The sequence below is a fragment of the Condylostylus longicornis genome, unplaced genomic scaffold (assembly GCF_029603195.1).
Source record: "Condylostylus longicornis isolate FDR11 unplaced genomic scaffold, ASM2960319v2 ptg000038l, whole genome shotgun sequence".
Lineage (NCBI taxonomy): Eukaryota > Metazoa > Arthropoda > Insecta > Diptera > Dolichopodidae > Condylostylus > Condylostylus longicornis.
Genome location: NW_026578007.1, coordinates 3,033,128 through 3,059,529, shown reverse-complemented (window position 1 = coordinate 3,059,529; position 26,402 = coordinate 3,033,128). Strand labels below are relative to the sequence as shown.

The window sequence follows — 26,402 nt, the reverse complement described above, 5'->3', positions numbered from 1 at the left end:
CAAATTCAAGTGATTCTTTCAAAATTTATCGCAATTAAATTATTATTAAAATCTTAATTAGCATAAGTGTTGACAATAAGCGTTAAACTTAACATAATTTTTTCCATTTTAATAAATTAATCTACCTAATTAATGTGAAAAAAAAGTCTTACACATGGCTCTTTTTACGCCCACCACGCATTTGTCTATGTATGTAATGAGCTAATAAATGATTTTCTTTGTTTTTTGTTTTGAAATTAATTTATTCGATATTTTATTTAAAAAGGTCATTGTGAATCAAGGATAATAGTGCGTTAATATCAATATAAAAAGTGTTTATTAATTTCATTTTAACACTTTTCATAAAAATTTTATAATTAGATGAAATATAAAACTTTTAATTAGTTAAAAAACAATTTGAAGTTTTTTCAAAAAAAAAAAACAAAAATGGGATGCGCTTTTTAAGTTAGTTGGTAGTGTAGATAAAGCTGTGTTTTTTTTTTTGTATATTATACGTAATTTAAATTAATGGAAAATAAAAGGAGGTCTTAATAAGCGTATTGTGCTTATATGAACATACATACGATTTATTTGAAATTAATTCACATGAAATAATTTTCTATAAATAAGCAGTCAAATGTAACATAAATAATCTATCAGTAGGTTTACGCGTAGGTTTATGAAAATTTTACTAAAATTGCTTCAATGTTATGAAATTGGTGCTTAATTTAAAGTAAAAACGTAATTATTTGCCCTTTGATGAGAGCCTTTTTTAAAATTCTATATTTTATAAGAAATACTGCGCAAAATATTTTAATAAATGCCATTTTTAAGCAAGTGCCCTTTCTAACAATTTTCAAAAAAAAATTGAAAAAAATTGTTTATTACTTCACTCTGTCCGTTCGTTCATCTGCCCGTGTGTCTGTTTACAAAATTTTTTAAAATACTTACGTAAAATAAAATTTTTACTTATCTCCCCCCTTCCCTCCCCTTTCCTAAGAGGTATACTACCCCAACACCCAAAAAATGCAATTTTTTAACTATTTATCACAAAGAAACCATAAGCATTTTTCAAATTTTACTAATGTATTCAATTTGAACTTGAACTAAATTCTCAAATTCAACTAAACATAATAAAGTGGACGTTAAAATTTACCGTTGCCTAAAATGCATTTTTTCCAAATTTTTTATACGGTTTTCTTCTATATCTCAGTCTGTAGGATTCAAAAATTTTAGCAGCTTGTAAACACTGATATAACAATTCATTTCATTAGAAAAAAAATTTTTTCCATCTCAAGTTTTCCGGCTCTCAAAATTTGAAAAATTTGATTTTTTGGCACCTTATATTTCCGATATTGCAAGCTTTTTTAAATTTCTATAAATGTATAAAGGCTAACGGTAAATGCAATGCCATTAAAAAATATAATTATTTTTCTTAACTCACGCAATTAACCCATAAATTTTATTTCATCCTAAATATATGCAATATTTTAAATTTTTTGGTATATTAATGAAAGTAATTTTAATAATCTAGTTACTAGTAGATCTAGTAGATCTAGTTACTTTACAAGCAATTGCTTTCATCAAACTTTATTATTTTAAAAGTTACTCATTCAATTTGGTGTACGGCCCAGAATTTTTAATGAATATTAGCGATATTTCACCGTTAGACGCGATTAATTTGGCAGACTTTCTTTAATTTGTAGTTTCTCCTGACAAGGGAAGTTGAAGAGGCTTTTCTGTTTCAAAAGAAACATAAGTGTCAACTTCAACAGAAGCAGCTGATTTTGTTTTGAATAAATATTTGTGTCTGAGTTGACTTTGTTGGTGTGATAAATCGGTTGAACGGAGTTTATCGATCCGCAGCATCCAAATAGCTACTAAAGAAAACAATTTTATTTTTGAAATCTAAGTAAGTAAGAAATGGATTTTCTATAGGAATTGATTTAATTTTGCTGTAAAAACCTTCAATGAAATCTGATAACGATTGAAATCGACAAACCTTTAAGAAAAATTATTAAATTAATCTTTTTATAAGGATGACTTGAATAGAAAACTAAGCATATTGGTAGTTTTGTTGGTGTTTAAAAAATTTTTTTCTAGAAAAACTGTAATGTGTTGGTAAAATATGGTCCTGACCAGATATTATTTTTCTTTAATCAAAATTGTTTGAATAATTTCAAGTTTCTATAATGCAAACCTAATTAAAATCAAAAATTAAAAAAAAATTTGTCATAACGTTAAAAATATTTGTGCCAACTAAACATAAAATTTCAAATTTGTATGTTTACCTGATTTTTCATTATTTAATTATCAAGGAAAATGGCAGATGTTACTGTACAAGAGTTATAGATATTAATTCGATGTTGTGTTATACAAGGCAGATTTCATGAGAGTTTGAGCATTTTTTCAGCAAAGTTAGTTAAATGTTACACTTTAATTATTTTTAAACTTATTTTCGCTGAAACAAGACAGGAATTTGTGTAAGTGTATGACACAGTGTAATATCATTTGATGCTGAAACATCTGAAATTTCAAGCTTCTCAATGGGAAATTTTAATATTTTGTTATTAGGTACTTGAAGTAAAAAAAAGTTCATGTTCGTTAAATTGAGCTTAATTGAATTTTCAAAGATGTTTTGACTCCTCGAGGCTAAACTGTTTGCTGCTATCCTAATAAATCTTTTGATTCATGAAAAAATTAAAATTTAATTCATTTACTTAAAACCAATAATATTACGTTCTAAGCATAACTCTGAACAGTTTGTTTTTACTTTTTCAGCAAAATTTTATAATTTTTTCAAAAATTTAGTTTTGTAAAAAAAAATGTACTCGATGCACGTATGAATGTATACAAGACGATTATTCTCAAATTAATTTTCATGAGTGAAATTGTGTTCTGGCGAAATCTCATAGAAACCTATATTATACACCTGACATTCAATGAGTTTCAATTAAATATGCAAAAATAAACATATACATATAGCTACAAATACAAGCAAGGACAGTCTTTATTTTTCAAGCATTAATTTGAATTAACATTTAAACATGTGTTGGAATTTTGATGTAAAATTATTATTATAGAATATAAAAAACTCAATAAATTTTCATGTTATGTGAAAAGTTATAAAATATTTTATGTCCATACATCTATTCGTTTTGCCATTAATTATCTTCTGAGATATCAAGCATTCTCATAAACGAATAGTATAAAAATTCTGTTAGCCTTCAAAACTTTTGAAAGTTATTTGTCTAAAGATTTTAATCATTGAAAAATTATGATGAATTTAGGTTGTCAACCTGAACAGAACATACGTTGATTAATTGAGGGTCAAATATTTATTTAAAAGTGTCTAGTCAGTACAAGAATATGTCAGATATATGTATGCACAGCTCTATTTGCATATACATATAGCATCTATGACATCGACAATAAAGATAAAGATAATAAAAATGTTTTTAACATTATTTCATAAATTTATACTTTGCATCCTATATGAAATTTTCACTCTTTATCCTTTATAATGAAAAATGGCATAACTTATATGCTTAGAATTGCTGATATAAATTTTAATATCAATCTAGAGAGATACAAAACATTAATTATTTTTAATTTTTTGGTCTTATTTTTTACTTTAATCAAAAATGAAAAATATCTATGCTTGGAGATCTGAATTTTTAAATTTGATGTCTCATAACAGTAAAAGTTTTCCATAATAAAAAAATATTATTTCCATATTTATAAAAGTTTCTGGTATGTGCACTTCATAACCACATATTTTTAACTTCAAATGCAGCTATCGAGACAATTTTTATTCAAGTGCTGCCAACGAAAACACCTGGCTTCTTGCTTGACTATCAACCAGCATTTGCTATGGAGCATGTTTTTTTCATTTAATCATATTCTTCTCGATTTCTAATTGTGCGAGTATTTATTTCTGAGTGAGAGTTTTTTATTGAAAAGACAGTGATGAAAATAAGAAAATTACATGAACTCAAACAATTTCGACAAAGATTTTTGTTTTATAATATGATATTAATATAATTTCTTGTACAGATTTCTTTATTGTATTTATTTCAGAAATTGTGTGACCACTACTATAAGAATTTGCAATATTCTATCTATTTTTACGAATTTGTTATCTTATGTGCGATTAATATACTATAGCTGAATTTGGGACAGACTATAATTTTAATTTACCATATTAATTAATGGAAAATTTCAGTACTGGCTTTTCGAAAATATGGCCAAACTACTATTGAAGTTGTATGGCAGCTGCCAGAAGGAACCAAACAATTTCAGCGATTTTTATCAAACACATTGGCCCAACTAATATATTCGCTAGTATGAAATTTCAATATAACAGCTTTTATAGTTTCTGGATAAAGTCAAATAAATTTTGAAAAATTATGGTAGCTACCCGAACCAGTACCCCGATCACATTCAATTTTAATTTTATTCTGGTACTTACTATAATAAATCGTTTGTGAAAATTTGGGGAACTTAGCTCAATTAGTTTTGGAATTGGGACGGACGGACGGACAGACAAAGCTTAATCGACTCAGAATTAGACGCTGATCAAAAACATACACTTGACTCTATTCATATAAACATACACTTGACTCAGACCATTATTTCTTAGCGTTACAAACGGTTTAGTATACCCTTCGAACATACGTTTGTACTTATATAGAAAAAAGTGAATTCCGGATGATAAGGTTGAACTTTAATTTTATAAATCTAATATTGTTCTGAAATTAGCATCTGCAAACCATTAGCTATAAAATGTTGTACTAAACTTATTATTATTACAGAAATCGCTGGAACGGGTAAACGAAAGGAAAGACAGACAGACAGTTCTTTGAGAGAATATAGCATAAATGAATAAATCAAATTGAATTTAAGTGTTATTTATCATTATTACAAATGGAGTCGTAATGATGAAAGGCAAAGAATGGTAGAGAGTTTTATCACGTCCGTCGTTCATTTTGGGTCGTAAAATCCGTTTGCTTTTATTTAAAGAATGTAAAATACTATGACGCCTCCTATAAAAATCGCTGAAAAGCCGAATGTTTCACTTAACAAAACTTAATTTTTACATAATACAAATGTTTGACTAATATTCAAAAGTTACACTATCTAAGAAACCATAATGAAACCTTTAAAGTTTGTTTATAATTTGCTTCAAGTACAAAGATTATATATCTCTAGTTTAAGTAATTAGAACTAACCTAAATCTAAATACAAAATACAAAAATCCACAATATTCACATCGTATTCTTAGAGAAAAACCTTCTAGTGAAAAGATTAGAAAATTTTAACGCTGCTGCAAATATTAAATTGAATATTATCAGATTTCCATAAATATTTTAAATTTCTATTAAATTCTAATTTTTTTTTTAAATCTCTTTATAACCATATTGTTTATTGACCCACAGATGCATAGATAAAATTAAAATTTTTCAAAAAAAATAATTCAAAGAATAAATCAAATTGCAGTTTGTGTCATTATGGTGCTTATAAAAATTCAATAAATTTTACTTGTATTAATTTTACAAAAATTTGTAAAAATTTATTCAAAATTTTAAATTCACATTATTTTATGACCTTGTTGACATTTTTTTTTTTGTATACTTAGACCAAATGTTTTTGTGTCATTTAGGAATTTTTTTTCCGTAATAAATAACTAATAATATATAAAATATCTAATAATAGTAATAAAATAATAAAAAATTTGGTAAATGAAAATTCAATTTAAAATCTAAACAGGGCATACATTCCTAGAAGCAAAAGAGTTTAACGAATTCAACAGAAATTAACCTGCAAGTAAAATAAACAAAAAAATTTTAAAAAATGTTTTGAAGTATCGAACAGGATCAGGACAATTCCATAAATGCTCATAATGTTTAAAGGACATGGAGGGAATAAATTCACAGGCGAATAGTTTACTCAAATAAAGAGCGATTATAATATAAGTAAAAAGAAAATATTGCGTTCCTTTATGCATTTTGGGGAATTAAGATTTCAATTTGCAACATTTTAAGTTGATAAAATTGTCGAAATAATTTAAATTAAACGCACCCCCTCCTTCTCCAGTAAAAACTTTCGTTCAAATTTTTTCTTCAATTGTCATTTTTAGATAGATTTAGATTTAGATAGATTTATTAGATCTAGAATAGATAGATTTAGATAGATTATTAGTCATTTTTAAATAGATTGTAGATTTAGATAGATTTAGGTAGGATAGCAGGAGACAGCCTAAATTAAGCAGAATATGAAGTAGTTAAGTAAAAATGTTGATTTAAATGTCACAAACTTGATTTTAATTACAACCTGCCAAATACATTTAGAAGTGGGTAAGAAAGTTCTTAAATTTTTCGAACCTGCTAATAAAATTATGACTTATATTGTTTTACGTTTTTAGCACATGTTTTTTATTAAATTAAACGAGAGCAATAAACGTGAGATTTCTTATTCCTAGCTTCATTTTCAAGTCAAGGATTCCAATTTCACCTACCAACGTTTCCAGTTTCATCTTTAAGTCTTCACCTCCTTGTATTTTAATCTTAATTTAGCTACCATTTTTCCAAATAATTATTCAAGTTCTTTTTGTTGTCAGGGAACAATGTAATTCTTTATTAAAAATTTCATTTCGAATGAAAGTGTCATTGGCAGATTTTTTTTATTAAATTTTCCTAAATTTTTTGTTTAAATTTTTGTTTTTCCTATATAAAATATAATTACACAAAAAATGTAACAAAAGTTTGTTACATTTGTAAATTTTTTTTTATGAAATGCTCATAAAATATTTTTTTTTTTCGGTATTGTTTTTTTCTATCTAATTCAATATTAGAATAATAAGAGAATTTTAAATAAAATATTTTAGGTCCATAAAAATTTTTCAATTTTAATTTCTATAGTGTTTCCTGTAGATAAAATTAATTTAAAAACATTGTTTTATTGGTGTTTTTCTATTTTATATGAATAAATTTTTAGAATTATATTGTAAAACTTGATGTTTTTTGTCAATTAGTTGAATTATGAAACAAGTTTTTTGGTTATAACTACAAGATATAGCTACATAATATATGTAAAATTGCAAAATTTGTTAAAACATAATTATTTTAGTGTTATTTTTTATCTAGGTATTTAATTTATTTTCATTTGAATAAATGCCAAATGGTGTAGTAGATCATTTGTAAACCAGGTTTTATTCTTAAATTTGACTTATGTGACAAAGTTGGTAATGTACAATTATTGCAACTGATAGCACTTTTTGAATAACAATAATTAAATTGTTAGTGTTTTCATAAGTTTCCTACTTTACGTGGCCGCTTTATGATCTTAAATAGTGAATGCAAGTTGGTTGCTAAACTAAAATAAGAAAACTATTCATTAAATTTCAGAAGATTTAATTGGAGTGTAAAATAGGCAGAGCATGAGTAATTGAGCAGAGCAATTTTGTTGATAAGATAAGATTTAGTGCTTTCTCATTATAAATAACCACAGCAGCTTAGGGTTCCAAGAATTTTTTTTTACTATTTAAAATTTTGCCCTAAAAACTGGTATTGCGTATATTTTTTAATTATATTTTTCATGAATAATGCAATGACTTTGTAGGACAACTTTCATGCGTGCCTAACACTTTTTGGTCTAACACTTCTTGTTTCATTTATAAAAAAGTGGAGAACATTAAATTATTTTATAATTTTTCTATTATTTTCTTTTTTCTAAACTAATATTATTCCATGACATTTTAATATAAAACAGAATTAACAATAAAATAAAGAAAAAAGAACATAAAGCAAAAAATGTAACCATTATAACATTTTGCAATTTATTGTAATCCTTTTAATAGGTCTTTCCTTTTTCGTTTTTTTTTGTTGTTGTTTTGTTGCACAAAATTGAATTTTAAATGTTTTCCTATGCTAATTTTAACATCTTGTTTTCTTTTTTTATGCCTCTGCCTCTTATGCCTTATGCGAAAAAAATTCATTTAGATAACAAAAAAATAGGTTAGAAAAATATTGTAGCCTTGCTAATGTCCTAATTCTTTTAAACCAAATAGATTACATTATGATAGTAACTAAAAAATGTTAATTTAGGGTTACCATTGTGCAAGTATTTTTAAACATACTTTTGGCTTTTGCCAGATGGATATCATTTTTTGTTTACATTGTAAGCATCGACAATAGTGGGCCATCTGTAACCATCAGGTTTCTGTTTTGAGTTTCGCTCGAGATACTTTTTGACAAGCACCTCTTTCGAATTGACATTATGATTAGCGAGAAACTATAAATGGTGTCAAATCTTTTATGTAAACGCAAAATCAGGTCTGCTTTAAGCTTGTGTCCTTCGAACGAGGAATTATAATTTTAAGAAACTTAATCAGGTCTGCTTTAAACTTGTGTCCTTCGGAAGAGGAATTACAATTTTAAGAAACTTGAGTGAGGAATCATAAATCACAAGATCTTATAACTCCGGTAAAATTCTTTAAAAGAGCACTGTTCTCATGCCGGGAAATTTGCAAAACTAGAGTTAATACTATCTTCGTTGTTAGGCTCGGGTAAATTAAATTTATGCGTTTGCTACTACATTAGGCTCGGGTAAATTAAATTTAAAAAGACAAGTTTATCTACTAAAAGAAATAGAGAGATTTTAAATAAATTTAATTTGAATAGAAAACTTACGACTTCATATGAAATTAAACAAATTATACTTTGCGATCAGTTTACTTTAAAAAATACTTGAAATACATTTTTCACTCATTAATTTTACATGTCCAAGTTCATTTGAATATCCTATTAAATTGTGTATTAAAAAATTCTTTGTAAAATTTTTAAAAACACAAAAATCCTCTAGTTACGTCATGCACATGTATGTACGTACGTATATATACAAAATTTGAAAGTAAAATTGGAAAACAAAAGCAAGAGACAAAAAAAAATATGTACGTATGCTCGAAAAAAAAAACAAACCTAACAAAAAAAAACATACATACATACATTAAAAAACAAATGATAAATTCTTTGTGCCATGTGTATACTTACTAAACACTTATATCTAAACCTATGTTAATATTAATATAATAGAATAATATGCTAATATTACATACCAGTTAGTACGTGAACTCTAACACTTGCAACATCTGCATTTGATGGTGCACATGAATATTTGCCAGAATCAGCTAAATCTGCATTTTGTATTAATAAAAATGATGTTGTAACATCTCCTTTCTCTGTAATTACAGATACACCACCTCTTGATGAATCATAATTAATGACCTATAAACAAAAATACATACATATGTATATATAGTATAATTTTATTACATAAATTATAAAGTCGAATTATTTCGATAAAAAAAATGTTAAAGTAGTAATGTTATTTTGCATTGTATAAATTGTATGTGCATAAAAACATTATGTCAGTGATTTTACTCCTACATTTATGTACATAATTATTATACGATATTATGTATAATGATATTCGGTAATTTTAAATTAAAATTTTGTTCCAGATAGTAAAAAAAAAATTCAATTTTTGTTTTAAATTATTTTACGAACGAACATTTTTTTTTTGGTGTTATAAATTAATTTGAAAACGAGAAAAAAATAGAGTTGACCTTGTCAACTCTGTGATACCCGTACGAATTTGTTATCCTATGTGCGAATAACTAATGTGCCATAACTAACTATGGGGCAGACTACGACTTTAAGTTGCCGTATTACCATATTAATTTATGCAAAATTTCAGTACTATGTGTTATTCAAAATACTGGTTGTGCTAAACTACTATTGATGTTGTATGGCAGCTACCAGAAAGAGCCAAGAAATTTTAGCGAATTTTATCAAGCACATCGGCCCTACTAATATACTCACTTGTGTGAAATCTCAATATCACAGCTTTTATAGTTTCTGAGATATAGCCAAATAACTTTTGAAGTTGTATGGCAGGTACCAGAAGGAGCCAAGTAATTTCAACGACTTTTATGGGGCATATTGGCCCTACTAATATATTCACATGTGTGAAATCTCAATATCACAGCTTTTATAGTTTCTGAGATATAGCCAAATAACTTTTGAAGTTGTATGGCAGGTACCAGAAGGAGCCAAGTAATTTCAACTACTTTTATGGGGCATATTGGCCCTACTAATATATTCGTTTGTGAGAAATTTCAATACCATAACTTTTATAGTTTCTGAAATATAGCCAAATAAATTTTGAAGTTGTATGGTAGCTATCCGAACCGGTACCCCGATCATGTCCAATTTAAATAGGGTTCTGGCACTTACTACAATAAATCATTTGTGAAAATTTGGTGAACTTAGCTCAATTAGTTTTTGAGTTATCGTTCGGACGGACGGACGGACGGACGGACGGACGGACGGACGGACGGACAGACAAAGCTAAATCAACTCAGAATTTGACGCTGATCAAAAACATACACTTGAGTCTATATCTAACACCGTTATTTCTTAGCGTTACAAACGGTAAGGCAAATTTAGTATACCCTTCGAACATACGTTCGTACGGGTATAAAAAGGACCTCATTTAAATATGTACAAATTAAAGCAAGCCACAAATGTTTGTGCCCTTAAACTGATCACAACATATCATGACATGTTGTAACGAAGCCGTTAAATATTATTGAGTAAATGAACAGAATATTTACGTAATTCTGAAGGTACTAAGTAATTTTTCTCTTTAATGTTATTTAAAATACTTATTTTGGTTAATAAGGCATTAGAGCAATATTTATTAGAGTAAAAGTTATTAGTAAAGTCATGAACATTGAGAGTATGAATATTTTCGATAATGCAGTTCTTAAGATTAAAACTAAAAACTAAATTTTCAAAAATAGCTACTCTTTCAATTCTCTGTTAATTTAAAAAAAAAACTCTTGTACGCTCTTAAAAATTTAATTTAAAATTATTACTGAGAGAATAATATGAGTTATTATAAAAATTTATAAGAAAACGTAAAAATTTTGATAGCTTTTTTTTTTTCAATCCCTTTTTCAGTGTCGTTAATTAGGCTACATTCAAGTGAGCCACATATCCGTTAGAGTTTTAAGCTGAAACAATAAATGTTTTGAGCTAGAGCATTAAATGCTTTTTAAATAAATTTAAAGCACAATAATGCTTACAATACTCAAATCTTATGCGGTTCATTTAATTATTTAAGTTTCTTCACGAGTCGTTCTATGTAGTGCAAAATATGTCATAATCTGCCTAAAATTTTCATTTCAGGTATATGTGAAAGTCATCGCATTTATAACTTTGCTATATACTGTCGAAAATTTCAAATTAGATTTGTGATGAATCTAATTCTACTTGAAACTTCTCTCAATTAACGTAGGAAAAAAGCATCTTTGTGGCAGGTTGAGTTATTTTCAGTTTACTTCAATTTTATTTTTTTTTAGTTTAAGGTGGGAAGGAAAAGTCACCTACAGGCAAAAATATTAAGCATACTTTATTTCATTCGTTAGACAAAAATTACCAATAAATTTCGTTTGCTCAAAGCATTTGTTTAATTAAAATGGTGCTCCATGACATTTTTAATACAAAAATATCATTTGTCCATTTATTTAATATATACGTACATGATAATCTATGGATGTGTGTAATTTGCAAAAAAAAAATTTAATTAATGTATTGTTGTTTTACTTTTTTGTGTCCTTGCTTTTGCAAATTATGAGGGAAAATAATTGCTTTAAACATTATTTTTTTTCCATTTGTTTGTTATAACATTTTTAATTTTATTTTACTATTAATTTCCAATTAAAACTTTAATTTAAATTGTTTTTAGGCGATTTTTAACTCTTGTTATTTAAATGAAAATCAAATAAAAAGACAATATAATTGAAAATTTCAATGAAATTCAAGATTTGAAAATAATAGCATATAGGGGATTTTTTTTTCGTTTAATTTTTAAATTAAATCATTGAAAAGGATTCAAATGATTGGTGAATTTAATGACAAGCGGGTATAGAACAGTCAAAATTGTAATTTATTTTATACTCTGTGTTTGATCAACTTGTTCAAGTTTCATTATTTTTTTTTGCCAATTCATTAATAGTTTCGAATACTTTAATTAATTCTAAATATAGTTTTCCATCAAACGAAAATGAATGTATACTAAATAATTTTCTAACGCGATATTACGATCTTGTTTGTTCTTCAAAATTCTTCATGAATTGAGCCTAGTAGAATTTTATTTTCATTGTTCTATAGAGTTTTGTTGAATTCAATTACAAATTGATAAAGGTTTCTAGAAAGTTATTGAGGTAAAGAAAGTTATTGAGGTAAAGAGCTACAATAACCGTTCTTTCCTTTTTATTTTTTGAACTATAGAAATTCATTCATTAATTTAAATGCAGTAGAATAGACGTACATAGGTGTTGAACAACTCGATATTTTCACAAAAAAATTGGCGAATATAAATAGTACACTTTACTTTTTGTAAATAACACGTTGATTTTGCTAACTATTACATTTGATCTCACAGTATACAATATTAGTATTTGACCACTGATATTCATTAATACTGATCAGTAAAATTATCATTTTGAGACCAAAATTATCTTTCAAATAAGAAACTTCCTTCACTTAAGGTAAGTATCAGTAACGTTTTTGTACGAATTATTGTGCTTCTTAATTTCTTAAAATTATACTTACTTCTTCATGATGATACCAAAATATATAAGCTGGTGGTTCTGGACTATATTTAACTGTACAGGTAAGATTAATTGTGCTACCTTTATCAACATGTATATCAGGACTTCCGAGTATTGTTGCAGTGGGAACTATGAAATACAAGAAAGTAAAATTGAATTAGTACAATTGTTTTCGATATACAAATGAAAAAAATTAATATAAACTTACCAACTACATTTAATCTAACAAAATAACTTCGAACTGGTTGCGTTGATATTTGGCACTCATACATTCCAGCATCACGTTTTTGGGCCCATTTTATTTGAAGAGTCCAGTCTTCTGTTTCCTTATGATAGGTTGCTTGAAATCGTTGATCTGATGTATATGTATAACTTCCTACAGTTAAAATATGTATGTCTCTATGCCGTATCCAAGATACCTTGAAATTTTATATATGAAAAAGTTTTAGTTACAATTAATCTAAATATTTTGAGATTATTTAGTATTGAGGTATTATTGTGCATTTATTTATTTTCTCTGAAGATTTTAAATTAATCATAAGTTAAGGTTTTCTCAAGAGTATTTCCTCGAAATTCAACCTTGCAATTGGCTGGAGAAAATATTTGATATTATACTTTTTAAGTGTCTAGTCATAATGTTATAAAATGCAGTACTATTTACAGAAATATCTGTAATTCAATTTAAATAATTTAATTTGTGTTGTGCTTTCGAGGAATTAGATTTCTGATTTTTTATTGTTTTCTAAATAAGAATTTTTCGTCAATTTGCAAAATGTTTCTTAAAATGTTTTATGCAATAATTACAATACGTTTTTCTCTAAATATAGTGCCTTTACTAATATTTCAGTCAAACTGAAACACGTAAATTTTTTAAATGCTTTTTGTTCTATTGAAAATTCTTTATTGTTATTCCAGCTTTCATAGTTTCCCAAAAATTTTTTATATGGTATGCATAAAATGTTTATTCTTTTTTTAAGGTTGAAAACTTTTGTTTTTTACAAAAAACAAAAAATTTAAAAACATAAGAGAAGAGGAAAATTTTTTTGGGTTTATTGTTCTCTTTCTCTTTAACATTTTAATTGCCTTAAATAAGTAAAAGAGATTATTAAGTTTTCTTAATTGAGAAATTAAATTATACCATATTTAAAGTTCTCGTACCGTAAATAAAGCGCATTAACACAACAACGTTTCAAAAAACAAGTTTTTTTTTGTATCCTTCAAGACATTTTTCGAAAAGCGAAACGGAAACGAAACTGCGATTCATTTAATTATAATACAGTAACAATTATATGTATTTGTTTGTAGGATTGTTATTTTTTCTTGTTAAAATATTCCATTCTATGGAATTGTTAATAAGATCTACATAATGTGCTTTCTTTGTAGCTATATATTTAGTCATATTTACATAATATGAAGTGAGTAATTCTTTTTGATACGTATAGCTATTAGAATGTTCGAGTGCATGACAAGTAAATAAAATAATAAATCAGAAGTTAAATAATTAATCAGTTTTTATTGGTATAAGCGTTGTATAAGTTTGTTAACATTGGTACTCATAAGTATCCTTTATTTTTGACTCCTAAGCTTTTTTTCAAAATAGTATTGTGGATGAAGTCTATAATTTTAAATTTGCGGAAAAAAATTGTCTCTGAAAAAGGCAACGAATTAAAATTATTGAATGAAAAATAACCAATTGAATTTAGATTGTGTTCGTGCAACAGTGTCATTAACCATCTCCCAGATCTTAAGTTTTATTTCCATAAACGAAACAACAAAAGCAATCAAATTTCTTATTTAAATGCGATAATGAGGTTAATATTTTCACTCACTATTACCCCCTTTTTTCAGTTTATGGATTAAATATATGTAGGTATTAAAATTCTCATAATATTGATGAGTAAAAATGAACCGATTAAAAATTGAAACGGTAACTATTAATCAGACTTTTATTTATGCAAGGTAATGCTACACTACGTTACTCACTGTAATGTAATATTGCCATTCCCTGCTAAAGTTGAAGTCTCTGTTTTTCTCAATTTCTTCTCTGGGTATCACTTGTTTTGGAATTCCGCACTTTTAAAATGGAATTGTATTGTTGCTTGAATTTAAAAATCTTCATCTTGAGTATTTTATGTTTCAATAATTTTTAAATTGTCTATTTTAAATAGACGGACGAAATTTATTCAAATTAATTTATATTTTATAAAAAATCTTTTGAAGATAATTTTTTTTTTTTGAAATTTTAATTTAGGATAATTTAAATTCGGAATATAAAAATCAAAATATGTAGTAAAATTAATAAACTGAATTAATTTTAATATATGGGGTTTTTAATGAATAAAACCTGTAATAAAATTTTGTTATTTAAATTTATAAAATGGTAAATTTTCATTATATCCTGATTTTATTTATTCTTCTAATACCTAAATCTACGAGTATATTAAAAAATATAATTCTTTTCTTGTCTATAATTAGGTTGTGATTGTATTTATCATATTATATTGACTAAAATAATTTTAAGATTTAATTAACCACTCCGCTGATTTCGCCCGAAGTTTTTTCTGAAATTTACAAAATAACTGTATAGAGCTTAAATTAAAAGATATTAAGAGGCACCCAGGATATTTCACATAACGTTTCTAATGCTGGTGGTTATTTATTTATCCAAAATAAAAGTTAATTATGAAAATTATAAATAATAATCAAATATAGGCTGTTGCATGAGACTCTTGCACTTGTAAACTACAAAATGACGAATTTCATTAAATATATACACCATCTATAGCTTTTTTTTGTAAATTGAAACTTATAGCTTTGTAGTACAATGTACTAAATTGAGAATAAATTGAAAATTAGACATAGAGCCAATGAAAACCTCTACAAATCAGTAGCTTATATGAGTAATTATTTACGTGTCAAAGTAATTATCTCGTAAAGGTACCTTCATTACGAGTTACTTGAAACACTGATATCTTTACTATCATAAGCACGATAAATCTACTGTGTTTGAGAATGTAATAACAACTTTGTAAAACTTTACAAATTATTGACATCCTATATCTTGTTTATTAAGAGCTTCTTTACCACATTCAAATCCACGTGCCTATAAAGAATTAATGTTTAACTATAAATATAAAATTTATTTTTTATAAAATTAAATCCTATATTTTCTAAAAGGTATTCTAGTTACATAATTACCGCTCTTTTATTACAAAATGTTTCTATCTTTTTAACTATAATTTAAAGAAATAAATAAATTTTAGTTGCTAGTATAACATAATTAGGGATTTAAAAACGATAATATAAAAGTTTTTATTTATGAATTTTTAATTTTCGGAGTTTTGTTTATTTCTTTTAAATTTATTATTGTGGAAGTACTTTTGTTCGAGGAAAATACCTTGATGAAATTAGAGGTATTTATACATGACATACATATTATATAAAATGAAAATATTTGGAAAGGGTGAGATAGAATGTTTGTCTATGGGAATCTACAAGATGAATAAGGTAAGTAATTAAAATTTTATTAACCAATGAATAATGTTTAGAAAATGATTAATTTTAGACGATTTTTTAGGTTATAAAAAATTATATAATTCTAATTACTAGAAAAATAAAATGTTGTAAAATAAGGCACTGAATATAGTGTAAGTTTATATGGTAATAAATATCAAATCTAATTTATAGTTATGCGAATTAATTGATGCTTAATCATGAAAGCAAGATTTATGTGGTAGTAGCTGCAGTATCTTGCAAGTCGAACACTGTAAGCAATGAAAATATAACTTTTATAAGAACTTCCCTTCGGGTTTATGTATATTTTCATAAAAAATAAGCAGGTCGCAAACCGATTTTTCCATGATACACCTTGAATGTGCAAATGAAATGTTATTTAAACATAAAACTTAGTAAATTTTTATAAATCTCTCTCTCTCGCTGTCTATAAGAAAAAGTAGCCACCTATTTTTAAATACTAAGATCAAATGTAAAAATTGAAATTTTAAAATTCTTTCGACTAAGCTATTTTTTTTTAACTTAAATAATAATGTGTGTACATGTCTTGTATGCTTTGTAGGTATACCTATATTAAATAAGACATAGTTATTACTTGCTTTAATCTATTGGAAATGTTCGTCCCTTTTATTAAACACAAAAGCTGATTCAATGAAATTATTTATAAAATCTCGTTGTTATTTGAAAATATTTATTATGCGAATGTTTTTGAATTTAGATAATGCATTAAAACAATGACATTTGAAATTAGCGCGAAAAAGTTTCTTTATTTTATAGTTTATGTTTACTATAGATATGTTGAAATGTACTATTATTGCGAACTGAAAGAAGTAAGATCTAGTTTTTCCAATTGCAACCGCATTCAGATTAAGATTAAATTTTAATCTAACGATAGGTTTTAACAATAACAATAAATTTTTTTTTGTCTACATAATTTTTTTGTACCAAATTTTTACCGCTTTCTTTGAAGTTCCTTTTATGGAACGCTTGGTTTTTGTCAAATATTTTGTTATGCAAGAATATTTATTTCGAATATTTGTCAGTGGTGCAAATTGCTGATATCTAGAGGAGCATATAGGATTCTGAATCAATTTTTGAGATATTTGCCTTGTAAGACGTTTTTGAACTCCTGAATATTTTGCTCTGACTCTGGTGTCTTTCCATATCCATTTTATATATTTGTAAAACCAACTTAAGTCTATAATTTTTAATTCTACACAGACCACAATTGAACCAACACAGGCTAGGGTGATGAGATTATTTCAGAAGTCATTCAATTCTATGTGCTATTTTTTACAAATAGCTATACAACCGCATCGAATTTTTAGAGATTACAAACGCACCAAATTTTTCTATATAGTCGCGCTTTTACGCTATGTATTCCGTATTCCTTACTAAACCAACTGTAATAGTCTTGTTTTTCACTTTTAACTTGCTTTAAGATATTGATTTGAAATTTTATTAAAATACGTATTAGAAAAATGTTGAAGTGTACTCATATTTTGAAATTGCAGATAAGTGAGTATTGTTCAGTGGAACTATGTACAGCTGAATTATTTATACTTTACAGATTACCGTATAAACGAGTTGAATCTTATCTTATTAACAAAACCTCTAGCTACAAAACTTTATTAAATTTAAAAGCAGATGTTCTAACAAGGACTAAAATAAATCATTTTTAAGGGCAAATATTCGGCTTATCATACAGCACGACTTAAATCGAGTTTAAATAAATATTTTCCCCAAATTGTAATAAATATTTTACACAACCTTTTAATATAAAGATTGCGTTCCGAAACCTCTATCTATTACTTTGTTAACCTTGTAACTAGATAAACTGAAAACAAAAATGTCCAGTCCTTAAGTGTTGCAACTTCAGAAAATAACAAATCCGTGAATATTGTTGACTTTATTTAATTATTATTTATACTTACGGTTTTATTTCCTAATTGTCTAACTCTACAATTTAAATAAGCTGCTTTTCCAACTAAAGCTGTAACATTTTTTGGTGTCATAGAATCAAAATATGGTTCAGCCCATTTTGGATGCATATAACTAGCTTGCGTTGTTGTCGTTGGTGTTGTTAATTCCTCAGAATCTTCTAATAAGGCATTATATCCTTTTAATGGACCCTGAACACCACCATTCGTCATATCTATACAATAAAGTAAATAAAAAATTATAAAAGGGAACTTTAATAAAATTTTTATAATTTAAAAACTCATTTTCAAATTATTAAAGTTAATAAAAGTAAAAAACAAATTGCACTCATTTACAATAACACGACTTAATAATCATCATTAAATATTCACCATATTACAAAAAAAAAGAGAAAACTCATCATTTTCATCATTGTAGATGAGAGAAAGACGTATATAGCTATCATATTGCAAAAAAAAAGAGAGGAAAAATGTAAAACATAATAAAAAAAAAATTATTTTGAAATTTTTAATTAGCAAAAAAATTATAAAAAAAAACCTCCCTTAAAGCAGCAAAGAAGTTAAATGTCGTCATTTAATGGTAATAAAATAAAAATAAATATTTTTTTTTTCATAAAACATAAATTAAATAAATGGACGGTCAAAAGAGTTTGCAAAAATATATACATATACATAAATTAAAAATGAAATTAACCTTAATTATACTGAAAAATTAAAAATTATAATAGAATATCCTTTTACATCCTTATGGATTATATATGTAAGGGTTCATTTTCGTAAAATTGCGTATAAAAGGTGAGTCTGATATTATAATCAACGAGTAAATAAATTTACAAGAACGAGATTATAACAAGAAAACAAAAACATCATTAATAATTTGAAAAATTCAAAATTATTCTTACATACTTTTAGGCGTTAAAGTGTTTCCTATTCTTTTTAACTTTTGAGGTAAAATGTAAGTCTTACAAGAAATTAAGAATATTGTTGGCCTAATTACATTTAGATAGAAAATTCTTATTTTTAAATAATGTAAGCGGTCTAATAAACTTGTACAAATTTTTAGAAATTGTTTTAGATCATTTTTTTGTTTCTACCAACAAGAATTTTCGTATTTTCAACAACTTAAATGAACTTAATTTGCAGACATATATCAAGGTAAGTACTCAAAAGGAAAGTGTTTGAGAAAAGTAGAATAAAGTTCGAAAGTCACACCCTATAAGTTTGACAATTTTATAAATAAAAAACTTGAAGAAAGTGCTTCTTGGTATATGACAATTCAGTTGATGATTAAATTTTATATGTGGATGTATTGAATTTTATAAGTGAAAGCGATCTGTCATAAACTACCCAAACTTCTGATAACTGTATTGGAATAATTTGTTTTAAATGACCAGCAATCGGCTTAATGTTTATATAATTCTATATACGTATTAATTTTATAATCTGCATTATGTTAAGCTGTAAGTTGAAAATTATTATTGAAAATCGAAAATTATTTTATAAGCAATTGTGCTACTAAAAACTCAATCGTTAATTAAAAGTTTTATTGTAAAACTTGGCATCATACCTTAAAAACGACGTCTTATCATCAACCATTAAAGTTGTTATCACCAAATTTATGTTGTAACGCAACTATTTTAAATCGTACGAAATCGCAAATCTCACAAGATGGCGAAAAGGCGTTTTTCGATAGAAAAGGAAATTCTCATTTTCTTAAAAGCTAATTTATAAAATCCTACATTTATAGTTGCCGTCTAGTGGTAATATTTTAGCAACTGTTATTTACTTTTGATTGGCTTAATTAAAATTTAAAATACAAAACTTAAGTATGTTAATAGTGCTGCATTAACCTTTTCAAATGGAATTATGAGTAAAGTAAAATAGTTTTTTTGAACTTATACCAAATTTTCTTTAATATTCTACTGCATTTACTGCATTAAATTTAACGACTGAAAAAAAAAGTGAAAATGAAAATTTATTTAAAATTAATACAATTTTTTGTAATTTCTCTTATTTCACTTTCAATTTCACGAATTTATTTTACACATTTTCTAATATTTTTTTTCCAAAACCTTAAAAAATATAGAATCAATTACCAATGTATTGACTTAATTCAATACTATAACCATACCTTGGTACCGGTACTAGAAAACTAAAAAAAGAATAAAATAGTTTTTTTTTTTTTAAATAACCTCAAAAACTTATCAATATTTAATGTTAATGTTGGAAAAGTTAAAATTAAATTTCGGAAGTTTTTAAATAAAAAGAAAATTTTCTGAGAAAAAGAAAAAAAAGACGTGGTTAGGAATAAAAAAACAATTTTAAATTTCTTATTGGAAAAAATTTTTTTTTGTTAAGTTTTCAAGAGAGTAGCTATTTTCTTATAAAAACTGTTATATTTGTAAGTCAAAAAATAGAAAAGAATAGAAATTGGCCGTTCTACTTTCTATTCGAAATTATTGCGTGAGAAAGAAATTATTCAGAATAGAAGTGATTTAGAATCAAAGAATGCCAAAAAATATTTGGTCACCACAGGGCAAAATAAAAATTTTCTTAAATTGACACAAAACCACTCAAGAATTCCTGTCGTGTCATCGAATTTGCATACATTACGTACTTCAATTGCAAAGCCATAAGTTCCAAGGTTTCGTCAAATTTATGAATTAAAAACTTTTTGAAACACAATTCTAAAATTTTTATAATTGTTGTAGATTGATTACGATTCCTTGCATGAGGCTAAAATATAAGGTCCAAATATAAAACAAGAGAAACAATATTTTTTTCACTTACAGCTAAACAGCCCTAAAACCAAATTCAAATTAAGCAGTTCAATTCAAAACTAAATAAAGTCGGTGGGGGGTAAAAGTGTTACAAAGACAAAAGAAAAAGTAAAACTTTGAATACCAATTGCATGGAATTGCAATATTTTAACAACAAAAAAAAAGAAAACGAAAAAAAAAAATTGTATTTTTTTATGATTTTTCTTCATCTATGAATTTTTAGTTTGATTTCGATTGCACTGCTATTACGAAAGTTTTAAAATAATTTAATTAAATTTTTATTGTTTTTTTTTTAAATTTTTTAATAAATTTTAATTTTACTTGGATTATACGGAAAACTTTTATTAAAATTTAAAATGAAGGTAGATAGGTACCCAAGAACAACTAGCTGTACTCAAATAAAGTCTGTACTCCCATTGTATTAAAAATGTGGAAAGATGAAGAAAATGAACGTGATCAAAGAAAAGCATTATGTTTTTTATTTGTTCAAAATAGAAGAAAAAAAAATCATTTTAGAATAAAAAATCCCCAAGGCATTGAAAGTTTTTACAAAATAAAAACATTTCTTTTACATTTTTTTTACATTATTAGAGAGTGTCATCTTTTATGTTAAAATGAACAGAGTGCGGAAAACAATTGAAAAATTTTCTATTTTTTATTGCGTTATAAAAATTAGCTTAGAAAAATGTAATTTTTATCGTTTTTACTGCATTTCACAATTTCAAACAAGTTTTAATTAATTTTAAAAAACTGTTCATTTTATAGTATAGAAATCTCCCTCAAAAAAAAATTTTTTTTCTTTTTAGTGAAAAAGTTGCAAGAAAAGATTTGAATTCTTAATTTTATTTAATTACATTTGATTACTTTTAATTTATTAGTAAACCTTTACTAAAGTCGGTTATATAATTAGCTACGGAGGATTATTAAAATGCAAAAATAATATAATTATGAAGAATAAGCTTATAACAATGAAATTTTACAGTGTTAAGAATGAACTCATTTTACCTACAGGTTATGTAACAAAGCGACTCTTTATTGAAAACTGTCTTCATTGAGTACACAATTTTCATCTAAATCTCATATAAAAAATTATCATTTACTCCCATTTAACCTTCAAAATATTAATGTAACGTTTTCGGAACCATTTTCGTACTATAATTAGTTGCTTTGCAATACTCCAATATATTTCTCAGCATCTCTTTACAAAAACTATTCTTTTTTCGTCTGAAAAATTTCTTTTCGCATTTATTCTTTAACGAAAAAAAATTGTTTTACCATCCTAGAAAAAAAAGCAAAATTTTTCCTTTCTCATTTTTTTTAGGCAGGTCAGAATTTCAAATTAGACAGACGATTCATTAGGATTTTGCATTTTATTTGTTTTTGAGGAGCTTGGCTTTTTTCAAAATTTAACTTGATTTCAGTTCAGAAAGATTTGAAAAGTTTTAAAACTTTCCTTTTGCGGTGTTTTTAAATTTATTATGTGCGGCCACGTTTTTTAAGCGTGTCAGAATTTAATGAAAATTCTAGCTGAAAATAAACGCTTACATTATGTGAAAGTTGTCAGTCTTTGATGAAAGCTTCTTTATTTATGCGTACGCATTAGTAGTACTGAAATATTCTAAAACGGTACACTTGAACATATTCTAGAAAAATTTTTCTACTTATCTTCTACTTTTTTACTTATTTATCCACTTACTAATTTATCTTCGAAACTGTTGAAAAATCCTGACATAAAACGAGTAGGAATACAATTTCTTGGAATACTACAACGAGGGAAGATTGTTAAAATTTAATAGAAAAATCATTTTGAAGAATAGAAAACAGAAAATATTATTGAAACAACTAACTTCAATTTATAAAATTTAACTGCGATATTTTCTCATAATCCGAAATTCTTTATTTTCATACTGATTAGCAAAAGAGTTTAATATATTCCTATAACTATAAAATAAATTCCAAATTTAATTTAAATGATTTAATAACTTAAACCTGATAAAATGATTTTAAAATTAAAAACAGAAAAAAATATTTAGATTAAAATTTTTAAAGCTTCTTTCAAAAGCAAATCGCCCGAAACGAACGTGTACTTTAAAATTTGAATAAAAATCGCTCATTAAATATCCATAAAAATATTTATTTCTCTTTTTTTTTTTTGCTAAAATGGAATTTAAATATAAAAATTTTCTCTTTAACTTTATTTTTTTTTTGTTTTGTTTTTCCTTAGTTCAGAGAGAAATAAACTTGTATTAATTTACATAATTGTTTCTGAACGTTTCCTTATGTACTCTCTGCTGTTAGCTTGAATTCTTTTATATTTTTTTATATTATAATCTACTCTAAATTTATTATATGAATATTAAAATGAGTCACAGAATATTGTAGTTTATCAAAAAAAAAAAAAAAAAGAAAACAAAACGAGCAAAGGGAAAAATAACACCTTTTAGAAAATGCTTTCACAAAATTGATTTGACATCGTTCTCGTAAAGTCATCATTCATCTTTTGTTTTATGTGTGAAAGAAAACAAAAATATCCTGAATAATATAATAGTATGTATGTATGTAGGTGTGCATAAGAATATTGAAAACTGCTCTATGACATAGAATTATTTGTTTTCGTTTTTGAAAAATAATATTATATATACTTATATATACTTAAATTTTTAGTTGTAAGTATATAAAACTATTATTTTATTTAAATTACATTAACCCATTTCTTGCCAGCGATGTTAATGTTTATTACAATTTTAAGTTAATTTCAAGACACTTAATTTATTGCAAACTTGAAATTTTCACTTTCATTCAAAGTTTTCTTATAAAACAATCAATAGAAAATATTTATTGAAAAGGAAAACTGAGTGTATTTTATTTAGGTTCTTTAAATTCAAATTCAAAGGCAAGACGGCTATCACCTTGTGTACAATTTGATGACGCGAATTCCTTTAACGGAAATAAACCCATTTAAGACCTTATAAATTTTTAAAGTTAAATTCGGAAAATATTTCAGTTTTTTCATTTTACATACTCCTTTCGCTTGTCCATCCTTCCATCCACCCGTCTGTTTGTGTGTCTATACTACACATTTTGAGATAAAAATCTGTAATTTTATACAAAAATAGGCCTTTGATAAAAGCTTATTTCTGTAGAAGAAAATTTTTACTTAAGTCTTCCCTCTAGAAGGTATAGCCACAAAAAGTCTTAAAAATTTTTGGTTAATTGTTATAACGATTTTTAAATTCCACAAAAGCTGAAAGATAGCGAAATACTTCTCTACCGCGGTACAGCATAATTGATTATTGAAAGAAAATTGATGGCCATTGAAATTAACTGTTACCTAGAGCATGTTTTTTTTCAAATTTTTCGTATCGTTTTTCTTCTAGAGCTCAACTTGTATGAGTTTGGAATTTTAGAAACTTTTTGACACAAGGGAGTAATTGATTTCTTTAAAAGAAAATTTTTTCCCACCTTGACTCCCTTCCAAATTATCTCCTCTCGAAACTCGTTAAATTTGAATTTTCGGCGCGTTATGTTTGCGAAACCACAAGCTTTCCAAAATCTCTATAAAAACCGAAAGGTAAATGTAAATGCCATGCCATCAAGAAGTATTTTCTGAACTTACTAGCATACTGTTCAATTGAACCATTAAAGCTTTAAATTTTTTCTTTTGCTCATCCTAAATGTATGCAATAAATCGACTTATTTTGGTATATGAATAAAAATAATTCATATAATATGAAAACAAGAATTATAGAACAGAAATTTGGTACAAACCTTAAAGAGCTACATATTTTTAGCTGATTCTACTTTTTTTCCGGAAGAGCTAGGACATGAAAATTTGGATTTAATTGTTTAATGACTTGTGCTTAAATGTAAGAATATGTATATCTCATTTAGAATACACTCATCCTTCGCTTTACGGAACTAATATGTTCCGGAAATGTTGTCCGTAAATCGAATCTTTTCACTTACATTACGTTACAATCACGTAATATTTTATCTAAACTTATAAAGGCTCGTATATTTCTCGTTAATTTCTTAAATTTAATTAAATACATACATACATAAATTCTTTGCATTATTTTGCTTTGATCTCTGTTTCATATAAGAAATTAAAGTACATATACATACATAATCACAATGGTTTTTATTTATCTACATAATATTTAACGTACATGTACATTTAAACAAAAAAATTCCTAGAAATAAGCTTTTTTTATAAAAATTGTAATTTTTTAATTTTTTAGACTACTTTTTTTTTGCATTTTAAAAATTTTCCGTAAATCGAATATTTTTTTCCGTAATAAGAGGCTTGGGTCTAATTTTTGAATGCCGTGAAACCAAAATTCGGTATAACGAGCTTTCGTTAAACAAGGGATGAGTGTACTAGATTAATTACAAAGATAAACCAAAAATAAAAGGAAAACCTGAAATTTTGAACTGAAAATCTTTATGAATCGAAATGCACGCTATATTCAAACTCTTCGTTATATTCCTTGGATTTCTTTACTTTTAGTAAAGTTAATTAATATAATTTTCATGTTCTTTTAAAAGTATTCAAAAACATTTAATTGTTGGCTGTAAAGTGGTTAAAATTTCGATTATATTTCAAATACTCTGAAATTTTTTGTAATCATTCAAGGATTTTCTGTCCTCATTTTACATTTTATGTTTTTCTTTAATTTTTGTTCTTATTTTTCACTTCATCTTCATCTCATTTTATAGAGCTTTCAGTTTTGTTTACTCATTTTTTTGATTATAACTTTATACGAGTTCAGTTTTATTTCTCGCTGGTATTTGTAGGGTAATAAAAACAAGCAAAAGCAGAAGAAAACAGCAACAATAAAATATAGAATATGAAGTAAAAGAGTGATGAGCTTGACTTGCATTTTGACTTTTATCATCATTTTTATTTCCGTTCCTGATTGCATAGACATTTTTGCAATATTCTTTAATTTCATAAAAGTTGAAGGAAAAAAAAAATATAGTGAAATTTCCTTGATTTAAAAAATACAGGAAAAAAAAAGAAAAACGTTCATTTTTTTTATTCGTTTTTTTTTTTTTGAAAACTTAATAATATTTTCTTTATTTTAATTCAAAAATAAAAAAAAAGTGGTTTGGTTTCTAAGAAAATATTGTTGGAAGAGAAAATTTTCTTGATTTTCAAATACACACATAAATTTTCGTTTAAGAAATCCTTTTAGTTCCAATCATTTATCTTTTAAGATTCAGTGATTTTTATTTACAAAAAGTTTTTACGTATACGTGACATTGTTTATGAAAAGGATTATTTACGCGTCTTTAAAGATTTTTCTTGTTGTTTTTGTTTTAATGATAGTTATAAAATGAATGATAGTTATAAAATTCTTTAAATATAAATTAAGAAATAACTCAGTTGTGGAATAGAAAATATTGTTCTAGATTTCTAGTTATACTTACTTTTATTAATAGTTTTGTAGGAACGCTGTACAACGTCATTTAAACCGCATTTGAGATTTGAAAGACTTCTTTTTTATT

At 25.7% G+C, this 26,402-nt stretch overlaps 1 protein-coding gene across 2 annotated transcripts in view; it reads right to left on the bottom strand.

Annotated features, from left to right (window-relative positions):
• The window catches only part of LOC129608933 (protein amalgam-like), a 219,404-nt gene that overhangs the window by 5,861 nt on the left and 187,141 nt on the right, over nucleotides 1–26,402 (bottom strand). For both annotated transcript variants that reach the window (XM_055520737.1, XM_055520738.1), the window contains exons 4-7: nucleotides 18,106–18,326; nucleotides 12,867–13,077; nucleotides 12,660–12,787; nucleotides 9,095–9,263 (exon numbers count right to left, since the gene is read on the bottom strand). In XM_055520737.1, coding sequence (XP_055376712.1) covers nucleotides 9,095–9,263; nucleotides 12,660–12,787; nucleotides 12,867–13,077; nucleotides 18,106–18,326 — 729 coding nt within the window. The remainder of the gene's footprint in view (nucleotides 1–9,094; nucleotides 9,264–12,659; nucleotides 12,788–12,866; nucleotides 13,078–18,105; nucleotides 18,327–26,402) is intronic.